We start from the raw sequence: 27,589 nt of genomic DNA, 5'->3' as shown, positions 1-27,589 counted from the left end.
TTTTTGGTTTTTCGAGACAGGGTTTCTCTGTATAGCCCTGGCTGTCCTGGAACTCACTCTGTAGACCAGGCTGGCCTCGAACTCAGAAATCTTCCTGCCTCTGCCTCCCAAGTGCTGGGATTAAAGGCATGCACCACCACTGCCCGGCTGAACTAACAGGTTTTGATGTTCAGTATTTTTTCTCCCCAGCCCAACAGAAGACTTAGTTTCCCCATCTTGACCCCAGTGGGAGGGGAACAGTCCCTTCCATGCACTGCCCCTGCTCCACACCCACCCATGCCCTGCTCTGCCTGGTCCCCAACTCCCTAGCCCACCGCAGAGATGAGCCACTCACAACGTCCCGCCCATCAAGGACCATCCCTCACAAGCCACGCCCACAAAGATCCTCATTTCTCCAGCCTTGTCCCGGTCCCCATCCTGGAGCAGCGACATCCCAGATCACAGCCTGCTCCATCCTCCTGTCAGCGCTGTCTCCTCCCCATCCCCAGTGTTTCTGTCCCACTCTCAATGCTGGCCCCGCGCCATCCCAGAAAAGGCTCCGCCCTATCTAGGGAAAGCCCCGCCTCTTCCAGAGAAGGCTCCTCCCCATCCTAGAGTTGGCCCTGCCTCGCCACCATGCCCCGAGAAGACCCCGCGTCATTCCCGTCTTGGTTCCGCGGCTGGGGCGGGTCGAAGTGCAGGCCCCGCCCCATCCGCCAGGCCCCGCCTCTCCCGCGCGCCGGCTCCGCCCAGCCCGGCTGCCCAGACTCGGGAGGCTGCGGCGGGACGCGGGGCGTCATGGCGGCCTCGGAGCGCCGCGCCTTCGCTCACAAGATCAACAGGTAGTGAGAGCGGCCGCCGTCACGGCCACTCTGGGCGGGACGGGCGAGTGCTGGAGACTGGCGGGCAGCGGGGGCGTGCCGGGCTCCCCGAGGACTTCCCGGAGGAGGAAGCGCATCCCGGGTCCGTGCGGGCCGGGCTCCGAGAGTGCTAGGCTGCATTCCGACCCTCCTGCCGCCCTTCCCTTCACCGGCCTGGGGAAATTCGCACCCCTCCCCCGCCCAGGGTCCCGGGACCCAGCTGTCTGGAGCTGGGGACAGCTGGGGACAGCCCCTCAGTCTCCTGCCTCAGCCGCTCCCAGCACCGGCTGGACGTGGGAGGGGGCCGAGGGGGCTGGGGACTGAACCAGCTGGTGGGCAGACAAGGGAGGGACAGGCGACAGATGCTGGGGGATCCCTTTCCATGGCCACTGGATTGTGAGAGAGGCTCAAATCTGGGGTAGGTTAGAAATCATCCCAGGTATCCAATCCACTGGAGACCTGTCTGACCACCTTAGGTGAGAGAAGCCACTCTGTGGGTCCCACCCTGATGGAGACACAAGAAAGTAGCCCCATTCTTGGATTTTGCTCTGGTGGGACAAACATAAATGTGTCCGTGGTATAGTGTGGATGTATAAGACAGGAAAGGGAGGATAGGGTCTCAGTGGTAGGCCAGGTAGAGTTAAGCACAGACTTAAAGGAGAGAAGAGATCTGCCCATCATCCAGGAAAGAAGCAAGTGCAAAGGCCCTGGGGCCACAGAGGGACCAATAGGAATAGATTTTACAGGGCCTATGCCTTGTAGGCCAGAAGGACTTTGACAGTGACCCCAAGTGAAGTGAGAGCCACAGAGAGTTCTGGATAGAGGAGGGTTGTGATCTGGGGCAGAGCAGCTGGGCAGTTTTCTGTTTGTTGTCTTGCCTCCTAAGTCCTTATGCCTTTAGCTCAGTTGGGAAAGATGTGCAGAATGATCCTGGGCCTTGATGTAGTGAGGAAGCCCAAGATTTCCCAAGCAGCCTGGTAGATAAATAGATGCTTCTGCACACAGACCTCACCTATCCATTGAGTTCGCCTGCAACCCCAGATGAACCTGCAGCTGAATGGAGTCTTGGTTTTACTTTGTTGTGTTTTGTTTGTCTGGGATGGGGTCACTTAGCCCATGCTGACCTCAGATGCACTATGTAGCCAAGACCAGCCCCTGAACTCCTGGCCCCACTGCCACACTCAGTTTCCATGGTAACCACATCTACTGCACCTTGCTTTTGTGTTTGCTTTATTTTGAGAAAGGTTCTCACCCTATCCTAGCATAGCATTCACTTACTGTGTCTTTGTGTGTGTGTGTGAGACAGGATGCTTGTAGGAAGGAGCCTTTTCTTCCCACTTGGTTTCCTGGGATTATACTCAGGAGGCTCAGCAACAAGTTGTTCCTGAGCCATCTTGCCAGCCTCCCTCCCCTCCATCTTCATTTTTGAGGCAGGGTCACTCAACTGGGATCTGGAGCTCCAGATAAACTGGTCCTCTTGTCTCTGCTCCCCGTTACATGAGTTTTGGAGATCTGGATGTAGGTTCTGAGTCTGGCTTTTTTTTTCCTTTTTAAAGTTTTACTTATTTTATGTATGTACACTATCTTCAGACACATCAGAAGAGGATATTTGATCCCATTACAGATGGTTGTGAGCTGGTAGAAGACCTTCCCCCCCCCCCCGACCCTCAGGGGGTCCTCTGTGAAGCCCTGGCCATCCTGGAATGTGACCTGTAGACCAGGCTGACCTCAAACTCACAGATCCATTTTGCCTGTGCCTCCCAAGTGCTGGGATTAAAGGCGTGCGCCACCATTGCTGGCAGAAGACATTTCTAAGAACAGAGATAGTCTGCAAAATGGCTCTGCAGGCCCATGTGGTTGCTGGGAATTGAACCCAGGACCTCAGGGAGATCAGTCTGTGCTCTTAACCACTGAGCCATCTCTCCAGCCCGTGTCTGGCTTGCCATCTTCCCTGTTATAGATAGGCCCAGTAACCCTTGCCAGCCTGGGAGGAGCTCCACAGTTGCTACAGTGTCTCTTGCTGCACTTGCGGCCTGATTTCTAGAAACCCAGTCAATTCAGTTCAGTGTGTTACTGCTTTTAAAAAGGACACTTATTCTTGCATGATGTGTATGTGTGTGTGTGTGTGTGTGTACACGTCACAGCACAGGTGAGAGGTTGGAGGTCAACTTGAGGGTGGTGATCGATCCCTCCCCCTTTGCATAGGTCAAATTCAGGTCATCACACTTGGTGGTAAATGCCCTTGCCTGCAGAGCCATTTTGCAGACTATCTCTGTTCTTAGAAATGTCTTCTGCCAGCAATGGTGGCGCACGCCTTTAATCCCAGCACTTGGGAGGCACAGGCAAAATGGATCTGTGAGTTTGAGGTCAGCCTGGTCTACAGGTCACATTCCAGGATGGCCAGGGCTTCACAGAGGACCCCCTGAGGGTCGGGGGGGGGGGAGGTCTTCTACCAGGACACCTAAACCAGTTAGACTTGGGGTGAACTATGGAGGCGGCTCAGCATAATAACGCATGCCTGATTGTGAACACAAGCCCAGCCTGGTTACATGGTGAAACTGGGGCCAGCCTAGACTGTACAAGACTGTCTCAAAAGATGTTTTGGGGGTTAGGAAGATAATGAAGTCAGTAAGCAACCACGCAAGCATGAGGCCCTGAGTTCAGTGTCTGACATCTCAGTACAAGATAGCTGGGACTAGCGGTAATCTCGGGGCTCTGGGAGCATGGAGAATAGTGGCTTCCGGGAGCTTGAACATGGAGAATAGTGGCTTCCGGGAGCTCACTGTCCTGTCCTGATGAAGAGCCCCAGGCCAGTCTCAGACAGTAAGATGAATGGTTCCTGAGGACACATGAAGTTGACCTCTGACCTCCATCTGTACGTAGGCTCGCGCTCTCTCTCTCTCTCTCTCTCTCTCTCTCCCTCTCCATGCACTTCTACCCAGTTACTCCCTAGTTGGGGTATAAGGCCACTGTAGGAATTTAGAACACGGCAGTGTCCCACCCTCCCTAGCCTTTTCTCTAGACAAAGAGACCAGCTGGGCTGGGGCCACAGCCTCGCCCCTATTCTGGCATCTTTTTTTTTTGTTGTTTTTTTGTTTTGGTTTTTGTTTGTTTTTTTTTTCGAGGCAGGGTTTCTGTGTAGCCCTGGTTGTCCTGGAACTCACTCTGAAGACCAGGCTGGCCTCAAACTCAGAAATCTGCCTGCCTCTGCCTCTCAAGTGCTGGGATTAAAGGCGTGCGCCACCACTGCCCAGCTACCAGGCATCTTTTAAAAATAATAATGCCATGGGCTCTGCATGCCTCAGGCTTCAGGGAAATCTGCCTGCAGGTTTGAATTTGAGCACAGAGTCTTCATTTTCACTTTAATGTCACTGGGGCTGGAGGGTGACTCAAGGTTAGGTAAGCTGACCCAGGTTGGGTTCCCGTCACCCACATGGTGGCTCACAGTCATCCATAACTCTAGTTCCAGGGGATCGGACACTCTACGCTCTTCTAAACTCTAAGGGCACAAGGCATACACATGGTGCATATGCATACATGCAGGCAGAACAGGCATACACATACATAATAAATCTAAGTTTGCTTTTGTTGCTAGGGTCAGTGAGAGGGCCCAGCATGTAAGGGGCTTGCCACCAAGCCAGACATCCTGAGTTTGATTCCCAAGACCCTGTCTCGTGGGAGGAGGAAAACAACTCCCATCAATTGTTTTTCCCTTGGTTTTGGGTTTACTCAGGCATGCAAAGCAAGCACCTGACTGAGCTGCCGCCGCAGAAGCACAGTGCTGCCTTCTAGAAACAACATTAGCTGCTTTATTTTGCACGTGGAAGGGGCATGCAGTGACATGCGTGTGCGTAGTGGAAAGGAATGGGCCCCCCCAGTTCAGGTTCTCAGCTATTTGGTTTTTAAGACAGACTGGGTCAGGGAGGGGTAGATCATTGTCAGAGTAGCCTGAGGATGGATCCCAGCATCCCAAAAAATTAAAGGAGAGAAAACAGTTATTCAGGCCCACAAAAGATGCCCAAAGAGATGGGGTCAGGCTGCCTTTCCAATCCAGCTCCTTGGGCAGGTCAGACCATGGGGAAGGCTGGGATAGAGTGTCTCATTAGTTCCATCCTGTGCCACCGAGGAGCCCTCTGCCACCCTCAGCTGTCAGAGCAGCTCCCTAGGAACTGGTGTGAACCAAGGCTATTTCCCTCCCACATGCCACCGTCTGCATGTTTCTGCAGGGTTCCTGTGTTGAAAGGCTGAAGTTAAGAGATTGGAGGGCAGGGTTGGGGAGTGGCTTGTGCCAGAGCCCCTGCCTTGAATCCTGTGAGGGGCTAAGGGTGTGCCCCAGCTGCAGGAGGCCAGAGGTAATCCTCAGCACTGTGGAAACTGGATACCTTCAGGCCTGGGACTCAGGAGTGCATGCGCTGCTGTTCTTTATCTGAGCTGAGGGTCCTATTGGTCTCTGCTCGGGCAGCCTCATGCTAGACTCCCTGAGAACACATGTACAGAACGCTTACTGAATGTCAGTAGGGAGCTTCTCTGGTCTCCCCAGACCCCTCTGAGGCCAGGGCAGCTGTGAGTGGGTAAACTGAGGCTGGGAGGCAGGAGTGTTGTGCCAGAGCTGGGTGTGCTGGATTGGTGTGCTTGGAGAACCCAGGAAAGATGGAGGGAGCATGTGTCCCTCTGGACCTTGATGGGTCTAGGAGGGAGATGATGGGGGAGGAACCTGTCACTCCCTCGGGCACATGGTATTCCCCTGTCTGTGTTTGGTGTAGGGAGGGACTGGGGTGCAGAGAGGCCTGCATCCTGTATCATCTGTGTATTTAGTTTTGTGGTTCTGGCAATGGAACCCAGGACCTGTCGCTTGCAGGGACAGCCCTCTGCCACTGTGCTGCACCCCAGCTCACTGTTGTTTTTACTTTGTTTATGTGTGTGGCACCTGAAGAAAGGGGACCCCTTTGGGGACTCAGTTCTCTCTTTCTCCTGTGTGAGTCTGGGGTGGGGACTGAGCTCAGGTGTGGGGCAGTGCTTTAAACCTGCTGAGCCATCAGCTCACAGGCCTCTTGGTTTTATTTTTAAGCCCTTGTTTTTATTTTTACTTTCATCACCGAGGTCTCTCCTACAAATAAAACTACCCCCATTCCCCCACCACACCAGCCTGAGTTTCCTTGTTTCCCACACCCCCTTCCTGTCTTCCCAGGACTGTGGCTGCTGAGGTCCGGAAGCAGGTGTCCCGGGAACGCAGTGGCTCGCCCCACTCCAGCCGTCGCTCCAGTAGTTCCCTGGGGGTGAGTCCCTGCCCAGTGGCTGGCAGCGGAGGGGCACATACCACCCTGATGCTGCTTGGACCAGGAGGATGTCTTTGTCTTTCACCCATCTACACAGATGCAGGGAAGTGTGTGTGTGTGTGTGTGTTCCAAGGGTGGTCAGGGGATGACACTGGCTTCCTGGACCACCCAGATGGGGCCCCAGGCTGGGGGCTGGAAGAGACTTCCTGCCGCAGTGGGAAGGGGTGGGGCCTCAGGAATTGTCTCTGGCCATTCCTTTTACCATTAGAGTCTTTCCAGACACCAGGGTGTGATTTCCTTCCTGGAGTCCCTGGAGGGAACAGGCAGGACCCTAGCCAGGCTGCTGTGGAAAGTCTGAGCTCACTGGCTCCCTAGACCCTCCTCTTACCCAGCAGCTTCAGGGGGGCTCCCACCACCCACTATTGAAGGCTAAAGCCAGCTGTGACCATACTCCCAGCGTCTCACCAGGGGCACCATGGCCACTGTTCTCCAATCAGGTCCCTCTGACGGAGGTCATCGAACCCCTGGACTTCGAGGATGTGCTTCTGAGCCGGCCACCTGAAGTAGAGCCCGGTCCCCTCAGGGACTTGATAGAGTTTCCAGTTGATGACTTAGAACTACTGAAGCAGCCCCGAGAATGCCGGACCACAGAGTCTGGGGTGCCAGAGGATGGGTGCGTTCTGTGCATGCGTGTACATACACACACACACACACACACACACACACACACACACACAATAGAGTCTCATACTCCCAGGTTCACCTACAGGCTCTGGACACCTGTGTGGCCTTGGGTAAATCACTGTCCCTCTCTAAGCCTTCATTTGTTGCATCTCTGACTAAAAGTATTTTGTTGTTGTTGTTGTTGTTGTTTGTGGATGTATGTGTGCCTGGGTATGTGTGTGCGCATGTGTATGTGTCTGTGCATGTATGTATGTGTATGCACTCAGTTGATAAGTGTGCAGGTTCATGCACTCACCTGTGCAGAGGACAAAGGTCAAACTTGGAATTTTCCTCTTTCTCTTTTTTACTGATATATTGAGGCAGAGTCTCTCACTTGAACCCAGAGCTCGCCAAGTTGGCTAGTCTTGCTAGCCAGCTTGCTCTAGGGCTCACCCGCTTCTGTTTTCTGACTTTGAGACCAGGGATGGACCACCATGCCCACCTGCTCGTGCGGTAGTCTTCTCTACTGCCTGGCAAGCTCCCCCGACCCCCCACTGGCCTCACATACGGTGTTACCTGCTGTAATCCTGGGTATTATCTATGTGCCTGGTGCCCACTCGGGCAGGAGTTCACCCTGCCTGTTTACCCTGCTTGTGTTTTGCTGCAGAAAGTTGGATGCCCAGGTGAGGGCTGCGGTGGAGATGTACTCAGAGGACTGGGTCATTGTACGCAGAAGGTGGGTGTTACCTGGAGCAGCCAGCTCATGGGAGGGGAAGGAGGGTCGAAGGGCTGCCCTGTTCGTGGTTTATCCACCCACTCTTCCTTCCTGGAGCAGTTGGATCTCATTAGTTAAAGGTAGGTGTCACTTTGGCTCACCACAGTCCCCAGCCCCGCCTCCCGCTTAGCCCCGCCCACCTTCCTGCTAGGTACCAGCACCTGAGTACAGCATACAGCCCCATCACTACAGAGACACAGCGAGAACGGCAGAAAGGCCTCACCTGCCAAGTCTTCGAGCAGGATACCCCTGGGGATGAGAGGACAGGTCCTGAGGATGTGGTAAGGGGCCGCCGACTGGGGTCACTGAGGGGTCAGACTCGGAAAGTGGCCTGCTCAGCCTTGACCCCACTGAGTAAAGTAAGCCCTGTTCAGGAGTGGAAAGGGTCACAATCATGCACATTTATTGAGTGCTTAGTGTATACTGCCGGCTTGTGCTCCTTTCATCCTGTGAGTGGGGCCACAACCATTATCCCTCTTCACAGGCAGAGAAACTGAGGCCCAACAGAATTACTAATGCTTATATTTCCTCAGTCAGCATTTACTGAACACTTACTGTATACCAATAATCATTTGTTATTACAGTGTGAATTCCTCTGCTGTTGTAGGATGCATTTCAGGAGGTGTGGATTCAGCTTAGGGACGAAGTGTTTGTGCAGATGCTAGGCACGGGTTCCATCCTCAGCTGGGGCAGGGGCCAGGGAGGGAGGTGGAGAGAAGATAAGGGAATGAGATGCAGGAGGGGAAACTGAGGCTGGTGGTCAGGTTAGAGACTCAGAGTCACAGACTGAACTAGATTGGAGTCAGGCTGTGAGCACAGCTGACTGTAGGTGGTTCTAGGCCAGCCATACACCTGGAGGCAAGAACGCTCCTCTTCCCTGGCAACGGTGAACAGAGTCTCAGAAAGGCTCTGATTGGCCCAGCCCAGGAGCCTTGCTTGGAGTTAGTCCTTGGGGCTGGCCAGTGTGGCCATTCCAAGCTTAGCATACAGGCAGAGAAGTTATTAGGTGTGATAGATTGGCCAGGGAAGAGTCCCCTGTGAGGTGGGGTAGCCTCCCATAGCAGTGGTGAAGAGCTCCCTACATAGGAGTATTTCCAGGAGTTTCTGGAGAGGCCAGCCAGGCCCCCAAATGACCCCTGTAGTGGTTACCCCTCCTGGCCTGCCCCTCAGTTTCTGTCCCATGTGGACTAGATGTCTACAGGGACAGACTCAGGAGAACTGGTGCATGCAGTTGGCACTCAGTACTTGCACATTCTCTCCTGCAGGATGACCCCCAGCACTGTTCGGGCTCCCCAGAGGACACCCCTCGAAGCAGTGGCGCCTCAGGCATCTTCAGCCTGAGGAACCTGGCAGCGGACTCTCTGCTGCCCACACTGCTGGAGCAGGCGGCCCCCGAGGATGTGGACCGGCGCAATGAAGCCCTCAGGCGGCAGCACCGGGCCCCCACCCTGCTCACCTTGTACCCGGCACCTGATGAGGTGGGTGCCTATTGACTGGCTCGCTGCCCTGAGACCAGAGTCCAGCCAACATTTATTGGCTGTATACCCATCTTCAGCTTGTAACATTTTTGGATCATTATTTGTCTGATCTTCATTTATTGAACACCAAATGCTTATCTCTACAGTTATTTAGCTATATATCCACTGTACACCTACTGTATACTTCTCTATTTAATCAACCAATGTGTTGACGACCTACCTCTTTATCTAGCCATTCATTTGGCATCCAGTGCATTCTATTATGTTTTGTTTAACCATTTATTGAATGCTGTATACACGTATGTTTATGTAGTCACTACTGACTGGCTATGTAGTGAATGGAGATATTCCTTGGCTATGATGAAGTCATACCCCAATATACCTATTTGAAGTTCAAAGTACATAAGTCAAAAATGCATTCAGGCTTGCACGGTGCCTCATGACTATAATCCCAGTACCTAGGAGGTAGAGGTAAGACGATCAGACGTTCAAAGTCAGCCTTGGCTATATAGTAAATGTGAGGCCAACCTGAACTACATGAAACTGTGTCTCTGAAAAAAAACAAAACAAAAAAGAGAAATGGGTAATGCAGGTAGAGATTTTTTTTTTTTTAGGTATTTTCCTCATTTACATTTCCAATGCTATGCCAAAAGTCCCCCATACCCTCCCACCCACCCCTACTTTTTGGCCCTGGCGTTCCCCTGTACTGGGGCATATAAAGTTTGCAAGTCCAATGGGCCTCTCTTTCCAGTGATGGCCGACTAGGCCATCTTTTGATACATATGCAGCTAGAGTCAAGAGCTCCAGGGTACTGGTTAGTTCATAATGTTGTTCCACAGGTAGAGATCTTATTGAGTGTCCGTTTAACCTACTTTACCTGTGTTTGGAAAACCTACATTAGCCTGTAGTTGGGCAAAAGCATGAGGTGGAAGTCCTATTTTATACTAAAGTGTTGACCATTTCATGTGGTGGATGGAAATGTACTGAAATGAAGTGTGGTTGCTTGGCTACACATGCATAATCCTCACAAGGTCACACATTTGGAAACCTAACTGCTAAAAACATCCAGCATTTAGCGAATGCTTTCTTTAAATGCTGACATTTATCCAAACAAAATCTGTTGGCACTTACTGTATACGCATGAGTTGAACCAGCAGTGCTGTATGGCTGATAGTGGGATTACAGCTGAGCAAGGAGAGAAGGCATTCCAGGCTGAGAACACCATATCGCAAGGCTTGGCAATGAGTCACTGAAGGAAGTGTCATCAGGCTGGGGGAGTGGGGGGCTGGAGCTGGGGGCTGGGTACAGCCAATCTTGGGCCAGGCCTCCTAGAACCTCCCTGAAGGATGCATCCCAGAGCCTCCATCACCCACCCCGTATCCCCCGTCCCTGTCTCCCTTGCAGGATGAAGCTGTAGAACGCTGCAGCCGCCCTGAGCCACCCCGAGAGCACTTTGGACAGAGGATACTGGTGAAGTGCCTGTCACTCAAGTGAGTCCGAGGGCAGCCATGTGGGTTCTCCTGCCAGGACACCCCGGGCTTTTCCTTCCCCTCTCAGAAGACACACACTGCCTCCATCTGCATCAGCATGTGCTGAGCCCCCCACCCAGCCAGCCCCCTCACTAACAGTCTGGTCCCCAAAGCTGTGCTCCCCCCACCCCAGCCTCTCTGAGTCCCAAGACCTCCTCTAAGTCTGTGAGCCACTCCCTGGTCCTGTGTCCTGTGAGCATTTGTTGAATGACTACGTGAGCCCACAGCTTTCCCAACTTCTGAGATTGGGGCTGAGGGCCAGAATGGAGTTCTGTTTCTGCTCTGATCCAGACAGAAACAGGGTCCAGGAGGGGCAGGACCAGGCTCTGAGTGCACTTCCTGTTCAGCTCCATTCCCACGCTCTTCTGGCTGCTCCAAGGGCTGTTACTGATGAGCCTTGGACTGGCCGGGTAGGAGCCAGGCTCCGCCCCTCCATCCACTTGTGCCTCAGCAGGAGGTCGGGGGTGGGGGTGGGGTGGGGGTGGGGTGGGGGTGGGCAGGCCAGACTCTGGTTTTTACAGGTGTCATGCTGTCAGTCAGGACACCTGTGCTGTTCTGTGCCTCAGTTTTCCTACATACACTCACCTGATAGGGGAGGGGGAAGATATTAGTATAGCTCGAGGGCTGCCTAAAACTGTGGGGGCAGGGGTGTAGTTCAGAATGCTACCATTTTCAGTGGTAGAATGAATGCAAGCTGGAAGCCCTGGGTCCATGCACAGCACTGCAGAGATGGTGTGTGATCCAGCACTTGAGAGACAGAGGCAGGAGAATTGGGAATTGAGGTCATTGTTGGGTACAAAGGGAGTTAGAAGCCAGCCTGGGCTAAATCAGACCCTGTCCCAAAAGGAAAAGAAAGAACAAGCAAGCAAGCAGGCAGGCAGGCAGGCACAGAGTGTGTGGATGACAGCTCTCAAAGAGCTGGCCCCCATTTACCTGCAGGTTTGAGATTGAAATTGAACCCATCTTCGGCACCTTGGCCCTGTATGATGTGCGGGAGAAGAAGAAGGTAGGTGCCCCCCCTCCTCCCTCTCCTTTCTTCTCCCTCCCTCCTCACTCCTCCCTCCTCCCCTTCCTCCTTGCTCCCTCCTTCCCTACCTCTTTTCAGTCATCTGCCCTGCCTCCCCCTCCTCCCTCTCTCTCCTCCTTCCCCCTCCTCCCTCTCCCCCTCCTCCCTCTCCCTCCTCCCTCCCCCTCCTCCCCTTCATCTTTCCCTCTCATTCCTTGGTGGGGTGGCTGTGGAGCAGTGTCTCTCAGCTGCCTCTCATATCCCCAGATTTCAGAAAACTTCTACTTTGACCTAAACTCGGACTCCGTTAAGGGGCTGCTCCGGGCCCATGGCACCCACCCAGCCATCTCCACCTTGGCACGCTCCGCCATCTTCTCCGTGACCTACCCATCTCCTGACATCTTCCTGGTTGTCAAGGTGCCTACTGGGGCCCTACAAGGGGGTGCAGTGGGATAGCATTCAAGGCTGAGGCAGGGGGATTGTGAGTCTCAGGTAGCTTGGGCTGCTTATAGAAAGTTTGTCTTGAAAGCAAACCGGAACAGTTGGGTCTCCCTCATGGATGGGGCAGGAAAGATGAGCTAGTGCATTCTGGGATTTCTTCAGTCATGATTAGGTTTCAACAATGGGGCAACTTGAGTACTTTCAGGCCAGCTGCTGTACAGAGCAGCTAAATCAGACTGTGTCCCAAAAGGAAAGGGTGGGTCCTTGAGGTCTGGCTCCTCGAGGTGAAGATTGCAATGGTCATCATGTTATAGATGGGGAAACGGAGGCACAGAACACATAAGAACCTTGCCTGGGGTCCCACAACTCCTGAGATGGTCAGGACTGGAGTTCCAGCTCTGGGGTTCAGGGTCCTCAGCCTGTGCCATGGCTGGCCACACCTCAGCCCAGCTGCCCAGGGGAGCTACAGCAAACTTCTGCTGCTCGCACCAACACCAAGCATGAAGGGAGGGCAGGGCAGGAGCTCAGGGCAGGAGCCTGGAGCCAAGCCTGCAGCAGAGCCTGGGTAGTGTTGCTGTTGGCTTGCTCTGTGCCGTGTGCCAGCTGCCTTCTTACGTAGCCCGGGACCACCCGCCCAGGAAGACACCACCCACAGTGGTGCTCCCACATCAGTCAAGAAAATGCCTCACAGACCAGATTACTGGCCCAGTCTGAGGAGAAGTATTTTCTCCATTGAAATTCCCTCTTTCTAGATAATTCTGGCTGGTGTCAGACGGACAAAAAGCCAAGCAGAGCAAAGTCAGAGTCCCATGAGACTCAATTTCAAAACAACAGTGGACCCCAGCGTGGTTCAGCAGTAGAGGGCCTTCCTAGAATCCTCCAGTAAGGGCCTGGGGGTGTCTCCTGGTAAAGTGCTTAGCCAGCATTTGGGAGGCCTGGTTTCCATCCCCAGTCCAGGCAGTGGTGGCTCACACTTGGGAGGCAGATTCAAGCAGAAATTAGTGAGTTTGAGGCCTCCTTGGTCTTACAAAGCAAGTCTGAGGCCAGCCAGGACTACCCAGTGTGGGCATGTCTCAAAACAAGAAGCAGGTGGAAGGGGTGCGGGAGGGGTGGGGTGGGGCAATCGAGGAACGAAGGGTGAGATGACTTAGTGGTTGAAAATCATCCTGTGTTCAGGTCCCAGCACCCATACTGGGAGGATCCAGTGCCCTCTTCTGGCCACCATGGGCACTGCGCTTACAATATGCATAATTAAAAACAAAAATAAAATCTGTTAAAAAAAGAGAGAGAGAGGAAAAAAAAAGCTGGGTGTAGTGGCATACACCTCCAGTGCCAACACTGAGAAGGCCGAGGCAGGCGAATCTCTGAGTCTGAGGCCAGCCTGGTCTATGCAGAGAGTTCCAGGACAGCCAGGGCTGCATAGCGAGAGCAGGAGTCCTGGGTCCATGCTTAGTCTCGGATGAAGCACGTGTGGGCCGAGGAGGGTCCAGAAGACTGAGAGGGGGCTAAAGGAGTCCCTCTCTGGGCCCTTCTGCCCTGCAGCTGGAAAAGGTGCTGCAGCAGGGGGACATCAGTGAGTGCTGCGAACCCTACATGGTGATGAAGGAGGCAGACACAGCGAAGGTACGTGTGGGTGAGCCTGACAGGGTGGGGGCTCAGGTCCTGGAGGTGCTGCTCAAGGGAAGGCCACTGAGCTGGGGGGCGGGCACATCTCCCCACAGAACAAAGAGAAGCTGGAGAAGCTGCGCCTGGCTGCCGAGCAATTCTGCACCAGGCTGGGCCGCTACCGCATGCCCTTCGCCTGGACGGCTGTGCACCTGGCCAATATCGTGAGCAGGCCCCTGGACCGGGATTCCGACTCTGAGGGCGGTGAGGACTCGCGCCATATGCTGGCTCACCCCGGCATTCACCCATCGTGCCCGCCCCCCAGCCCCCAGACATCAGTACTCTGATCTCTAATTCCTGTCCTGTTCTGCTACCATGCTGATGTCTCCTAGAACGCAGACCCACCTGGGCCGAACGCCGCCGTCGGGGGCCCCAGGATCGAGGCTATAGTGGGGATGATGCCTGCAGCTTCTCTAGCTTCCGCCCGGCCACATTAACTGTCACCAACTTTTTTAAACAGGTGACCTTGGTATAGGCCAAGGGGTTTGGGAGGAAAACAGAGATTTCTTTTCCCCCTGGGCTCCCATCTATCCTGGGAACTTTGAGCCCCCTTACCTTGGGGAACCTTTATCTGGCAGGAGGCAGAACGGCTCAGCGATGAAGACCTTTTCAAGTTTCTGGCCGACATGCGGCGACCATCCTCCCTGCTGAGGCGATTGCGCCCTGTGACTGGTGGGTGGCACATCCTATAAAGAAAGCAGAGCTGTTACTCACACAGCCATTCAGCAACCATGCTGAGGAAAATGGGTACTGAAGACCCAACCCCGGGGCATGGATGAGCAGTGGAAGGACCAGGGCAGCTAGTGGGCTTTCGTTCCTGCTGGGTGCAGCCCCCAGAGGCCATCAGGAGGCAGGCAGAGCGCCAGCAGAAGTGCCGCAGTTGGGAAGCTGAGGCAGGTGGAAACCGAGTCCTTTCTCCCCAGCTCAGCTCAAGATTGACATCTCCCCCGCCCCCGAGAACCTGCACTTCTGCCTGTCCCCGGAGTTACTTCATGTCAAGCCCTACCCTGACCCCAGGGGACGGCCCACCAAGGAGATCCTGGAGTTCCCTGCCCGCGAGGTCTACGCCCCCCATTCCTGTTACAGGTACAGCCTGTGGGTTGGACGGGGCTCCACTCTTCCTGTGTGTGCACAGGTGCACGTTTGTGCTTGTGCGTTCTTGGGCGGGGGGTGCTAAGGGTACGTGAGTGCGTGTCTAAGTGTGGAAGCCAGAGAGCCGCCTTGTGCACTGCCCCTCAGCTGTTGTCCACCTGGCCTTAACCTTTTTATCATAGTTCTTCATTTTATTTGGGGGAGGGGTCCAACACACAGTCAGAGGATAACTTGCGATCACTTCCTTTTCTACCATGTGGGCTTTGAGAATGGAACTCAGGTTTGCCAAGCTTGTGGTAACCTTTGCCCTCTGAATTACCTCAGGATCCCTACCTTTTTCCTTTTCTTTTTTTTTTTTTTTTTTTTTTTTTTTGGTTTTTCGAGACAGGGTTTCTCTGTATAGCCCTGGCTGTCCTGGAACTCACTCTGTAGACCAGGCTGGCCTCGAACTCAGAAACCCACCTGCCTCTGCCTCCTGAGTGCTGGGATTAAAGGCGTGCGCCACCACTGCCCGGCTCCTACCTTTTTTCTTTAATATTTACTGTTACTATTATTATTTGTTGAGACAGGGTCTCACCACATAGCCTTGGCTGTCCTAGAACTTACTCTGTAGACCAGGCTGGTCTCAGACTCATTACCTATGCCTCCCAAGACCTGGGATTAAAGGTGTGCACTGCCATGCCTGGCTTTTATTATTTTTAATTATCTGTGTGTGGGTACATGTGCCTGTGTGTGGACCTGCACCTGTGTGTGGGAACACACATGTGCTTGTGTTTGGTCACATGTGCCTGTGTGTGGGTACACTCACTTGTGTGTTAGTACGTGCACCTGTGTGTGAGTACAGACACCTGTGTAGGGTACATGCACCTGTGTGTGAGTGCACACACCTGTGTGTGAGTACAGACATCTGTGTAGGGTACATGCACCTGTGTGAGGTGTTGAGTAGACCAGAGGCTTTGGATCCTCAGGAGTTGGAGTTGCAGGTGGTTGTGAGCCACCTGATAGGAGAGATGGAAATCAGATATGGATCCCTACAAGAGCACTGTGTGCATCTAACTAGAGCCGCCTTCTTTCCAACTCCCAGCGTTTTTTATTCTCAGAGTCTGTCACAGCCTGGAATGTGCCCAGGCTGGCTAAGGACCCGCCTGGTCCTCCTGTCTGTACCTTTGCAGTGTTGAGATGCTACGTCCGTGGCTGTGGTTCTGTAGTTGAAACCCAGGACTGTGCGTGCTGGGCAAGTGAGGTCCACTAAGCCCCCGTCCAGGATGCCCCATGCTTGCAGAAACAGATGTGGACACTGTTCATAGATTGCCTCTGTTCTGTTTTATTGTGGGGTGTGTGGGCATAAGGGGGCTCGTGTCTTTTTCCAGCCCTCCTCCACAGGGCTCGTCTTCTGCCTTCCATCCCGCCTGCTTGCTTCTGTCTCCGCTCTGCCAGGAAGCGGGGTGCACTGGCCAGGTCCAGCTGATGGGCCGCCGGCTCTGTCAGCCCTGCTCATGGGCCTGGTGGAGCGCTTCAGTGTTCCTTGTAGCACAACTGATCCTCGGTGGCATCCAGGTAGTCTCAGGCTGGGAGGGCTGCCGTGTGGAGTCTAGGGAGGCAGGTAGAGCCCCGTCAAGGCCAGTGCTGTGGGGAGGTGCCCTTCAGTGGACCTAGGCAACTTCCACTGCTACCCCAGAGTAATCCCACCAGGCTCACCTCTGCTGGATCTGTCGCAGCCACTGTTGCTGCTCTGCCATCTCCCGCTGCTGTCGCTGCACGTGGCCAGTGAGAGCCCATAAGAGGTGGCTCTGCTTATCGGCTCGAGCCTGTGGGGTAGTATATATACCTTAGCTGGGAGGTCTGGGTCACCTCCCATCTCCTGACCACTGCAAGTTTCTCTGTTACAATCCATAGGGCCCAGCAAATGTCCAAGACCCTCTGGCCTCAGTTTCCCTGTTTGTAAAGTGTAGCTAAGATGGGACTTGCTCTGTATAGTTTGTAGATGCACATCAAACAATATTGATTGGGTTCTTGATACATAGCACCAGGACTGTGTGGGTCCTGGGAATCCATCTCAGGTCATGGGCTTGGCAGCCTTTACCTGCTGAACTAACTACCTTGTCAGTCCCTTACTCATTCATTCATTTATGTATTTTGAGACAGGGCCTCATGTACCCCAAGCTTGACCCGGTTGTCTACCTAGCCAGAAATCACCTTGGACTATACACACACACACCCACACACACACACACCTTTATTCCCAGTGCTAGGATTGTTCTTTCTCTTGTTCTCTTTGAGACAAGGTATCACCATGTAGTCAGCTGGCCTAACTTTGTAGCCAAGGCTGCCTTTAACCTTCTATTTCTCCTGCCCCTGCCTCTGGAGTTCTAGAACCACACGGGAGCACAGCTGTGCCTGCTTCTTGCCCTTTAGCAAAGGTCACTTCCAGAAGGTCACTGAGGCTGGAACCCCATATACAGCTGGAGGGTCCTCTAGCCCAGGATTCAGTGGTGGCTTCTTTCTGAGGAGCAGGCTGTACCCCTCTCAGACCTGGGAGTTCCTTACCTTTAAGGTCTCAAATTCTTGGTGGGCTTGACCGAGCCAGGCGCCTCTCAGCTGCACTTGTAGTCTCCGTACAGTGTCCCGCAGAGCCTGCTGGGCCCGGGCCACTTCCCCCAGTGATCGGGCTGTGGCTTCAGCTCGAAGGTGTAAAGCGTCCTCTTCCACCTGCTCAAGAGATGGTGTGGCATCAGGGTATGTTTCCTCTGTTCTGGGCTTACCATTTCCTCAGACTCTTACCTGCCACCAACACCCCAGCTCCAGTGCTCACCTGAATCTCTGACAGGCTGGTGCGAAGCTCCTGTGTGGCATCCTGGCCCTGCCTGACCTCTGTCCCCAGGAATTCTAGTGCTCGGTCATAGAGGCCCAGGCTGTGCCCAGCTTCTGTCAGGCGAGCCTCTGTGGCTCTGTACACACCATTGAGGGCCTGGCCTAGCTGCAGGGCCCCGTGAAAGAGCAGGGTTAGCTCTTCATATTGAGCTGGCTCTGGACCACCCAGAGGGGCCACCGGAGCAGGTCGCACTGCTGATGCTAAGGCCCACAGGAGACAGAGAGCAAGCACAGCCATGGCTGACAGTTTTGTGGGTGTGGTTCCCGGGCCGCTGTGGCCGCCTTTTATTTCCACAGGCTGCCATTGACCCCCCTGGTCAATGGTTAACTGGCCATGGTTGCACAAGGGCCTGGCGGAGGCTCAGCCATTGCATCAGACTGATGGCTAAGCAGGCCATGCTGATATCACGCTGCTAGAACTCAGGGCCAGCTGTGTGTGGGGGTTGGAGGTAGTGGGTGAGCTCAGACCTGAGAGCTGGAGCTCTCAGCGCCAGTGTCTGTATGAGCATAGCATTGCCTTGAGCCTCAGTTTCCCATCTAAGTGCAGATGTGGCCTCCATGAACCATGGCTCCCTTCACATCCAACACAGCAGGCCCAGTATTGCTGGGCCACCCAAAGGGCCATCCAGGGGCTGCAGCCTTGTCTCCTTCCTGCAGACAACTAATGCAGGGGTCACTGGGTGTGGCCGATAGCTGTGGAGGAGGGGCGAAAAAGTGACATGACAGCCTCCTTCTGAGATCATGGAGCCTGACTCCCTGCATGGTCTATGATCCCTGCTAACTTCGATTTAACTTCTTAGAACACACAGGGCAAGTACTGCACCCCATTTTCCCTACCTAGGGGTCCCACAAGTAATACTAAGCATTTGTTGAACATCCACTTTGCGCACTCAAAAGAACAGCCATTGCTTCCCTTGCAAATAGAACGTTACACTCTGAGGCTGCGGTAGGAGGAACATGAGTTCAAGGCCAGCCTGGGCTACAGAACTAGATCCTCTCTTATTGCAAGAAAACAAGAGCTGAGGTGAAGCTCAGAGGTAGAAGGCTTTCGGGGCACTCAGCATTCCATCGCTAGCACCACAGAAAATGGCCGTGGAGTTCGTCATTCGCGGTGAGCTTGACACCCAGAGTCACAGGAGTTCTGTGTGGAGACTCGCTGTTACTGGTTGTTGCTACTGTGCTTCAGAGGCTGAGCTAGGAGGCCAGATGCCTCCATCACACAGCTTGAGGGGGCCTACAGGGTTGGGGCTTGTGCACGGACAGCTGGGGAGAAGAGAGGCAAGACCAGGACTCCGGCCCCAGGTTCTGGTTCTCTCTGTATCTGAAAGGCAGACCCTATATATAACTCCAGTGGGCCAATAAGGTGGTAGTGTGGGCTGCGGGAGGCCAGTCTGCCACCTGGCTACTAGTGAGACCACCTTTGGTAAAGGTTTATTTTATGGTTTTAATTATTTATTTATTGTTTGGGGGGCAGGGTTGAACAGAGATGTCCAAAGAGGCCAGAGGCCTCAGGTCCCCCTGGAGCTGACTGAAGGGGGTGCTGTGAACTGAACTTGGATCCTCTCAAAGAGCAGTGCGTACCCTTAACTGCTGAGCCACTTTTCCAGACCTCAGGCCCTCGGGGGCTGGAGCCAGGACTCAGTTGGTAGAGTACTTGCCTAGTGTGCACAAAGCCCTGGGCTCCACCCCCAGTACCCGATATGCCTGTCACCCCAGCACTCTGGAGGTGGAGACAGGAAATCAAGACCTTAAAGTCCTTCTAGGCTAAATAGCAAACTCAGATCTGCCCTGAGCAAGATGAGACCCTGTCTCGGATATTAGTTATTTTGGTTTTGCTGAGAGAAGATTTCCCTATATAGCTTTGGCTGGCCTAGAACTTGCTATGTAGAACAGGATGACCTTGAATTAGAAAAACAAAACAAAACAAAAAACCTCTGACTCTTAGCACCCATCTGTGCCTGGCCTTGTACCTCCCTGAATCTAGATGTGTGCATACAGAGGTCCCACCTACCCATGACTGTTTGTGTCACCTGGGGTCACAGCCCACCCTGTTTTCCATGCATGTGCTTCATGTCCGTCTCTCCCATGACTGTGTCCCCAGCCCTCTAAAGGGTCCTCCATCCCTCCACCCCTCCTTTTCCAGGAACCTGCTCTTTGTGTACCCACACAGCCTCAATTTCAGCAGTCGCCAGGGCTCTGTGCGCAACCTGGCTGTGCGGATCCAGTACATGGCCGGCGAAGACCAGAGCCAGGCCTTGCCGGTCAGTACAGTGACCTTGCCCTGGAGGAACGGGGATGGAGCAGGGATAGGTTTTCCCCAGTGGGTCCCTCATGTCCCCACTCCCACAGGTCATCTTTGGGAAATCTAGCTGCAGCGAATTCACCCGAGAGGCCTTCACACCAGTGGTCTATCATAACAAGTATGCAGGGCTGGGGGCCGGAAACATGGGCTGAGGGGGTCGGGTGGCCGAGTGTAGGGAGGGTATACATGGAGCAGGAAGAGCAGAGGCTTAAGTTTCAGTATGCAGATGAGGTAAGTAGAGGCAGGGAGTCACTTGCTAGCTGGCCCCGGCCCCTGGCCTTGTCTTACCAGGTCTCCTGAATTCTACGAGGAATTCAAGCTACGACTTCCTGCCTGCGTGACCGAGAACCATCACCTCTTTTTTACCTTCTACCATGTCAGCTGCCAGCCCCGGCCAGGAACAGCCTTGGAGACGCCTGTGGGCTTCACTGTGAGCCACGGTTACCCAGAGCTTCCTCTCTGCCCCCCCTCCCCCCGCCACCCAGGTCTGCAGCCACTCCTGACCCTCATTCATTCCTTGCTTCCCAGTGGATCCCTCTGTTACAACATGGCCGCCTGAGGACTGGTCCCTTCTGCCTGCCCGTGTCCGTGGACCAGCCTCCACCCAGCTACTCAGTCCTGACCCCAGATGTACGTGCTTGTACCCACAACCGATGCCTTCACTGCCCGCTGGGCCTCAGCAGCCCCCCTGCCTGCCTCCCCTCAATGCCACCCCAGCAAGGATGCCTGTGGCAGGCCACTGCATCCCATGCATCTCTCCATACTCTGTCATCCCTCTCCTCTTACACTGCCTCCCGACGTGGTCCCCAGACTCTTTGTTCCTTCCCTTTGTGATTTTATTTTATTTTATTTTATTTTTGTTGTTGTTGCTATTTTGGTGTGGGCCTCATGTGTGGGAATCATAGGATGGATTTGTGGAGTCAGTCCTCTCTGCCTGCCATGCGAGTCCCAGCTTAGACTCAGCCGTAAGCTTTTATACACTGGAACATCTTGACAAGGTCACTCATAGCCCAGGCAGGCCTGGAATTCAGTGTAGTCAAGGCTGACCCTGATCCCCTGGTCCTTGCCTGTCCCCCGAGTGTTGGCATGTCAGGTGTGCACCACCATGCCTGGCTCTCCTACTGCCATTTTGTCCCCTGTACTCACCCCCATTACAAGGCTGCCATCATCCCTCTCCCCTTCTACCAGCTGATGAGCAAGCCTGCGGTTCCATGAATGCTATTCCTATGCCACTGCCTTTTCCAGTTAGTGTTTGCTCTGTGAACATACCCCATCTCCTGCGGGTCTCCATCCCACCCCTAGGGTTCTCCCTTCATCCCCTGGGAATGGACTCAGGGGCAGGGTACCCTGCTGCTCCCTCAGGGCTCCCAGGCTCCTCTCCTGGCCATGGTGTCGCAATGGCTAGTGCCACGGCCTGGCCTGGTGGCCTGATGCATGGGGGAGGGTCAGCCTGTGCCCACCCCACCTCTTCCTCCCACCCCACAGGTAGCGCTGCCTGGCATGCGCTGGGTGGACGGCCACAAAGGCGTGTTCAGTGTGGAGCTCACCGCCGTGTCGTCCGTGCACCCTCAGGTACAGGATGGGATGGGATCCCAGGCTCCCTGGCCCACTCCCCTCCCGCTCACCCTGGGATTGAGCAAGGCTTACTTGCAGCTGGCGGGGAAAGGCCTGGCCTCCAGCCACTGGACCTGACTTAGTCCATCTGACCCAGACTGCCGACTAGGGGAGGGGACACTCCATTCTGCCCTCTCTCTGCTCAGGACCCCCACTTGGATAAGTTCTTCACGTTGGTACATGTTCTAGAGGAAGGGATCTTTCCGTTCCGGCTCAAGGAGACAGTGCTGAGCGAAGGCACTATGGAGCAGGAGTTGCGAGCCAGCCTGGCAGCCTTGCGCCTTGCCAGCCCAGAGCCCCTAGTAGCCTTTTCCCACCTCGTGCTAGACAAGCTTGTCCGCTTGGTTGTGCGGCCACCCATCATTTGTGGCCAGATGGGTGAGTCACTTCAGTCTCTTTCCCCAACCCGGAGTTTCTTCCCATGGTTCATTGTTTCTCGGGCCTCAGTTTCCCCACATGACGGTGACCCCAGTACAGGTCCTTTAAGATCCTAGATGGACATGTGAGCCCTTACGTTCCCGTCCCTCCTCTGGAAAATGAATGGGGACCTGAGAGGCCTTGGGCTGTGGAAATTGACCTTTGTTCTGTCCGACAGTGAACCTGGGTCGAGGGGCCTTTGAAGCTATGGCTCATGTAGCCAGCCTTGTGCACCGGAACCTGGAGGCCGTCCAAGATTCCCGTGGCCACTGCCCACTGCTGGCCTCCTATGTCCACTACGCCTTTCGCCTCCCTGGTGGCGACCTCAGCCTGCCAGGAGGTGAGTGCTGATGGAGAACGCTGGGCCGCAGGAAATGTGAGAAAAGCACAGAGGAATAGAGAATGGTGTATGTGAAAGTTCGCCTCACGGTGATGGCGGCATTCGCCTCATGGTGATATCCATGTTCACCTGGTAACGACTGGTGACAGCAGCATTTGGTGATGGCAGTGTTCCTCTCAAGGTGACGGTTTTTGCCTCGTGGTGACATCCGTGTTCAACTCATGAGGACAGAGGGCTACATATGACAGTGCTCTTAGAAAGCTCTCCTACACAGTGAACAGTCACTAGATTGTGGCTGCCTCAGTGGCATTGCCTGAGGCACTGGGTTTAAATCCCAGCACCAGGGCCACAAAGAGAACAGAGCGAAAGAGGGGGGGAGGGACTCGGGCAGGGGTGAAGCTCCTGGTAGCTAACATGTTTAGCCGGCCCAGGACCTTGGTTTCATCCCCAGCATGGAAGAGAAGACAGTTAGCTGTCCCCGTTTGTACATAATAGATGACAGCTGTGAACACAGACCCCAGGCCCTGCTCCAGTGTCTTCTGTCTGCCCCAAGTCGCGGGGAGCAGGAGCCATGTCCCACTCCATTTTACAGTGAGGACCTGGAAACTCGGGAGGAGAGTAATTCCCCCCAGGGCTGCCCTTTGGTGTTGAGCTAACAGGTTCCCTCTCTCTGCAGAAGCCCCTCCTGCAACTGTGCAGGCTGCCACATTGGCCCGAGGCTCCGGTCGCCCCGCCAGCCTGTACCTGGCACGGTCTAAGAGTATCAGCAGCAGCAACCCTGACCTGGCCGTGGTCCCTGGCTCTGTGGATGATGAGGTGTCCCGCATCCTAGCCAGCAAGGTAGGGCAAGCCCCAGCCCCCCAGGCCTGGATGCAGGCTCAGTGCTGATGGAGGAAGGACCACCCGGAAGTCACTGCTCAGAAGAAGGTCGTGACCCAACTGCGGGCCAGCCTGAGGCTCTCATAGCTGCAGGGCTGGTCAGGTGTTGTGCACTGTTGACTGGAGAATGGCGGGATGGGGCAACAGAGTATAATGTGCATGGTTCAGCAGGTGTGCACGTACACATGGGGCCTGTGCACGCTAATATGGAGGTATGTGTACATGTCCCTTGCACAGATATACACAGATGCATATACACGTTTAGTTTATGTGTACATCTACATTGATGAATGCACACACTGCACATGCACATATACCCCATGCACATATACACATGTATGCACAGAGAAGTGCATACGACAGGCCTCATGTGCACATACATATATGAATACATACGTACATGCTCTCCACGCATAGATCTACATAGGCTTAAACGCATGTGCAGCCCAGGCAGTTATATACAACATAAGCACACCGCACTTGCACAGGTATGTGCAGGGCACAAATATGCTTTGGGGCAGTGTCCACACTTGGTCTCCCGTACCTCCTTTCCTGTGCTTGGCCCAGGACGTCATCCCTTCTCTCTGTATCTTCAGGGTGTCGATCGCTCACACTCCTGGGTGAATTCTGCTTATGCTCCGGGAGGCAGCAAGGCTGTGCTGCGGCGGGTGCCCCCATACTGTGGGGCTGATCCCAGACAGGTGCTCTCACTACCCGCCTCGACGTGTGTGTCACCGCCTTTGCATGAGTTCTTCCCACCTTCTTGGCTGCAGTGAACTAATCCCTGTGGGCTGCCTGAGGGACAGCAAGGGACCCCACATGACTATCTGAGGCTGTGGAGGTCTGTGTCAGAGGTGTCTGGGGCCAGCCTTGGGCTGCCACACAGGCTCCTACACGGTTGGAGGTTGGGCTGAGTGGCAGAGTTCTTCTACTGCAGGCATGAGGTTCTGGGTTCTATACCCAGCACCATCAAGAAGTAAAATTAAGCCGGGCATGGTGGCGCACGCCTTTAATCCCAGCACTCAGGAGGCAGAGGCAGGTGAATTTCTGAGTTCGAGGCCAGCCTGGTCTACAAAGTGAGTTCCAGGACAGCCAGGACTATACAGAGAAACCCTGTCTCGAAAAAACCAAAAAAAAAAAAAAAAAAAAAAAAAAAGAAGAAGTAAAATTAAGAGCCTGGCGTGGTAGCGCAGAGGCAGGCAAATTTCTGAGTTCGACGCCAGCCTGGTCTACAAAGTGAGTTCCAGGACAGCCAGGGCTATACAGAGAAACCCTTTCTCAAAAACAAAACAACAACAACAACAAAAAAAGAAGTAAAATTAAGATTAAGAAGCAAAGCCAGGTGTGGTGGGACACACCTTTAATCCCAGCACTTGGGAGGCAGAAGCAGGCAGAGTCCTGAATTTAAGGCAAGCCTGGTCTACCTGGTGAGTTGGAGGTCATCCAGGGCTTCACAGTGAGACCCTGTCTTAAACAAAAAACAGTAAGAAGAAAAACCATAGACCCTTGCCTGACAGAGACAGAAGACACTGGGCTGGTATATAATTGGATATAAATCATATACAAATCTACCTACCTATAACTCACTGCCCTGCATGGCTGTTCTCCACTCTAACCCATCTCTGTTTTAGAGGACTTCTAACCATTCCCTTGGCGCACAGAACCCTTAGAAGGGTGATATAGCCCTGGACCCCTGAAGCTCCCCACCTGTTTACATACATGGAGTTCCCCAACTTTGCCCCTTTCCAGGGCTCTGGTATGGGGAGGGGCTTTGGCTGCTGTAGGCCTGGGCCCCAGGTGACTGGCTGCCCCTGAATCTCTCCGTTTCTAAGATGATGTTAGGTAGTACACTCAATTCTCAGCTGCCTGCCTGTAATCTCAACACTTGGGACATGAGGCAGGAGTTCAAGGTCATCCTGGGCTACTTCGTATCTTGTCTCGGCAAAACAAAGCAAAGAAAAAGACTCTCAGTAAAGTGCTCAGCAGCAGGGTCTGAAGCCTGGGCACAGGGCAGCGTCGCAGTGAGGCCTCCTTAGGAAGAAGAATTCCCGAGCTGCAGTGCACATTCCTGATCAAGTGAGCAGACTGGAGCTGGAGCTTGCCAAGTAGAACGCTGGCCTGCACGCACACAGGCCTGGGTTCCACCCCTAGTCCCACATAAAGCAAGCATGGTCGTGTGCGCCTGTAAACTTAGCCTTTGGAGGTGGAGGGAGAGGATCGGCAGTTCAAAGTCATCCTTGGCTATAAAAGAAAAATGATAGGCATGAAGTTCAGTGGCAAGCCACATGCTTAGCCTTTGTGGTTTAGTCCACACTGGGCTGGCGATGGAACCCAGGACTCTGAGGAAGCTAGGCAGATGCTCTACCAGCTCAGACCTGGGTCCAGCTAATCCCAGCATTTAAGTTTTTATGTTAGATTTATTTTGTGTATGGGTGTTTCACCTGCGTGTGTATCTATGCTGCACTTGCCTGGTGCCCTCTAAAGTCAGAAGAGAGCATTAGATCCCTTGGAACTGGAGGTACAGACAGTTTAAGTCACCATGTAGATGGTGGGAATTGAACCCAGGTCCTCTGCAGGAGCACCCAGTGCCCTTCACCACAGACAGAGCCGTGGCTCCAACTCCTAGCTTATCTTAATCAGGGTTGCCCTCCATTTCCTGAAGGGTCAGTTAGGACTTGGAGAGCCAGGAGGAGGTGATAAGGTAGAAGCAAGGTGGTGTCCCTGGTAGGAAGTGGTCTTTAAAGTGTGTGCCCAGGCTCTGACATGCTGAGTAGCCAGTGTAAGCTGGGCCCGGGAGTCTGCAGGGCACTTGAGTGCCCCTGGCTAAGCCAGCTCCACCATTGAGTCTCTTCTGCCCAGGAAGCCAGGCAAGGGGCATGAAGCTTGGGCTACCCCTGTATCCATTTCACAGATGGGAATAGTAAGGCCCTGTGAGGTCTGAGTAAGGCTGGAGCAGGAGGCCAGGTCTGTTGTCCAGGGTGCTTAGCACATACCATCTTCGCTGTCTTCCCTTCCTTCCGTGTGTGTCTGCTGTCTGTACGTGCCTCCTCCATGTTCGCACACTCTACCTGTGGTTCAGCCCTCCATTTAACTCGAGCTCATCTGTGCTCCACTCGCCATGCCTTCCCTGTCTGCAGTGGTGCCCTGACTTTTGGCCACAGCCAACCCCACCCCTGCTCCGCTGTACCTTCTGCACTCACGCCATGACATCACCATCTTCACTGTTAGTCTCGACTCTGTCTCTCCCACCTGCACCTCCTCATCTCCCCTCGGAGACGCCCCAGGGAACCCAGGGCCTTGCACACAGGAAGGCAAGTGCTGTCCGCTAGACCCTTATTTTCATTGTTTGTTTTGCTTGGTTGTTGTGCTTTGAGACAAAGTCTTGCTATGTCGCCCATGGTGGCCTGGAAACCACACTCTTCCTGCCTCCGAGGTGACAGGCGGACCCCACCATGTCCAGGTCCCTCCTTTTTCAACAACAGCTTCTGTAGCTCATCTGCACCACCCTATGTCCCCCTCAGCAACCGCTGTCCATCCACACATCCCTTCACAGAGACCCGAGTCTCTTACCATCTGCCCTCATTGCCGGCAGGGCCATAGAATAATAACTTTAACTCATGGCTCTGGAGGGTAAGGGACAGCCCCAGGCCTTTCTTGCTGTATTATGATGGATGGCCATGGTGACAGGCAGTTAGCTAACTCAGGCCCCTCTTCTCCCCCTCCCTCTTCCTCTGCCTCCCTCTCTTCCTTCCTTTCCTCCCTTCTTTCTCTTTGCTTTATTGTGACACAAGATCTCCCTTGATGTGGAGTGTCCTTGGAGGATTACAGGTGTGTCCCACCTTGCTTGCCTTTCTCTTCCTCTTCTTCTAAGGCCATTAATGGTACCACAGAGGTCCCACCCTCATACCTCACCTAATGCTAGTCTCCTACAAAGGCCCCACCACCAAATGCCATCAACATGGCCAGCCTGGGCTACATGAGACTCTGTCTCAAAAAAAAAAAAAAAAAAAAAAAAAAAACAAAAAATCTCTAATCCATGAACGAGATGTATTCAAAGCATAACAGCTTCCTCCTATGTTCATACTGGTCCAGACCCATCGCTCTGTCCCGTGCCTACGTGGACTGATCCTCCATCCATCCATGTTCCTCCTCCGTGCCCATCTGCATCACTAACTCTCTCCTCCATTCCATGCTCTCCCATCCCATCCTGCCTAGGCCATCGACCGCAACTCTAGCCGGGCCTCCTCTTACCTCGAGGCCTCATCCTCGGCCCTGCCAGCCCCTCAGCCGAGACACACTGTGCAGAAGGTAGAGGGGACAGCAGGGTGGCTGATCTGATGTCTGCCCCACTGCCCCAGAGGAAAGGGGTCCAGCGCTTTCTCCCCACATCCAGAGCCCAGCA

At 54.1% G+C, this 27,589-nt stretch overlaps 2 protein-coding genes across 6 annotated transcripts in view; one reads left to right on the top strand and one right to left on the bottom strand.

Annotated features, from left to right (window-relative positions):
* Nucleotides 1-741: 741 nt before the first annotated feature.
* The window catches only part of Dock6 (dedicator of cytokinesis 6), a 52,914-nt gene continuing 26,066 nt past the window's right edge, over nt 742-27,589 (top strand). For 2 of the 4 annotated variants that reach the window (XM_085844468.1, XM_085844471.1), the window contains exons 1-24: nt 742-821; nt 6,028-6,115; nt 6,613-6,788; nt 7,446-7,514; nt 7,705-7,834; nt 8,819-9,031; nt 10,436-10,521; nt 11,500-11,566; nt 11,834-11,983; nt 13,550-13,630; nt 13,729-13,876; nt 14,005-14,132; nt 14,251-14,344; nt 14,596-14,758; nt 19,779-19,896; nt 19,985-20,055; nt 20,229-20,367; nt 20,466-20,567; nt 21,423-21,509; nt 21,698-21,929; nt 22,147-22,308; nt 22,985-23,148; nt 23,784-23,888; nt 27,403-27,495. In XM_085844468.1, coding sequence (XP_085700594.1) covers nt 778-821; nt 6,028-6,115; nt 6,613-6,788; nt 7,446-7,514; nt 7,705-7,834; nt 8,819-9,031; nt 10,436-10,521; nt 11,500-11,566; nt 11,834-11,983; nt 13,550-13,630; nt 13,729-13,876; nt 14,005-14,132; nt 14,251-14,344; nt 14,596-14,758; nt 19,779-19,896; nt 19,985-20,055; nt 20,229-20,367; nt 20,466-20,567; nt 21,423-21,509; nt 21,698-21,929; nt 22,147-22,308; nt 22,985-23,148; nt 23,784-23,888; nt 27,403-27,495 — 2,910 coding nt within the window. In that variant the 5' untranslated portion in view covers nt 742-777. The remainder of the gene's footprint in view (nt 822-6,027; nt 6,116-6,612; nt 6,789-7,445; nt 7,515-7,704; nt 7,835-8,818; nt 9,032-10,435; nt 10,522-11,499; nt 11,567-11,833; nt 11,984-13,549; nt 13,631-13,728; nt 13,877-14,004; nt 14,133-14,250; nt 14,345-14,595; nt 14,759-19,778; nt 19,897-19,984; nt 20,056-20,228; nt 20,368-20,465; nt 20,568-21,422; nt 21,510-21,697; nt 21,930-22,146; nt 22,309-22,984; nt 23,149-23,783; nt 23,889-27,402; nt 27,496-27,589) is intronic. The other 2 variants (XM_085844470.1, XM_085844469.1) reach the window with 2 other exon arrangements.
* Angptl8 (angiopoietin like 8) lies at nt 16,069-17,904 on the bottom strand. Of its 2 annotated transcripts, none has more exons than XM_021171294.3 (4): nt 17,577-17,904; nt 17,312-17,473; nt 16,463-16,572; nt 16,069-16,390 (listed from the first exon to the last, which is right to left on the bottom strand). In XM_021171294.3, the coding sequence occupies exons 1-4, from the start codon at nt 17,871-17,873 to the stop codon at nt 16,249-16,251; spliced, it is 711 nt and encodes a 236-aa protein (XP_021026953.1). In that variant the 5' UTR covers nt 17,874-17,904; the 3' UTR covers nt 16,069-16,248. The 2 variants fall into 2 exon arrangements, with proteins under 2 accessions (XP_021026953.1, XP_021026954.1); XM_021171295.3 differs by having other exon boundaries at nt 16,069-16,355.

This window comes from Mus caroli, unplaced genomic scaffold (genome assembly GCF_978045245.1).
Source record: "Mus caroli unplaced genomic scaffold, Mus_caroli_1 scaffold_11, whole genome shotgun sequence".
NCBI classification, from domain to species: Eukaryota; Metazoa; Chordata; class Mammalia; order Rodentia; family Muridae; genus Mus; species Mus caroli.
The sequence above is the reverse complement of the archived record's forward strand: the minus strand, read 5'-3'. Positions and strand labels throughout refer to the sequence as shown.

Coding starts and splice junctions, on each gene's coding strand:
- Angptl8 (XM_021171294.3), bottom strand. CDS start 17,873: ATGGCTGTGCTTGCTCTCTGTCTCCTGTGGGCCTTAGCATCAGCAGTG. Junction 17,474..17,576: donor CCAGCCTGTCAGAGATTCAG/GTGAGCACTGGA, acceptor TCTCTTGAGCAG/GTGGAAGAGGACGCTTTACA. Junction 16,573..17,311: donor AAGAATTTGAGACCTTAAAG/GTAAGGAACTCC, acceptor ACTACCCCACAG/GCTCGAGCCGATAAGCAGAG.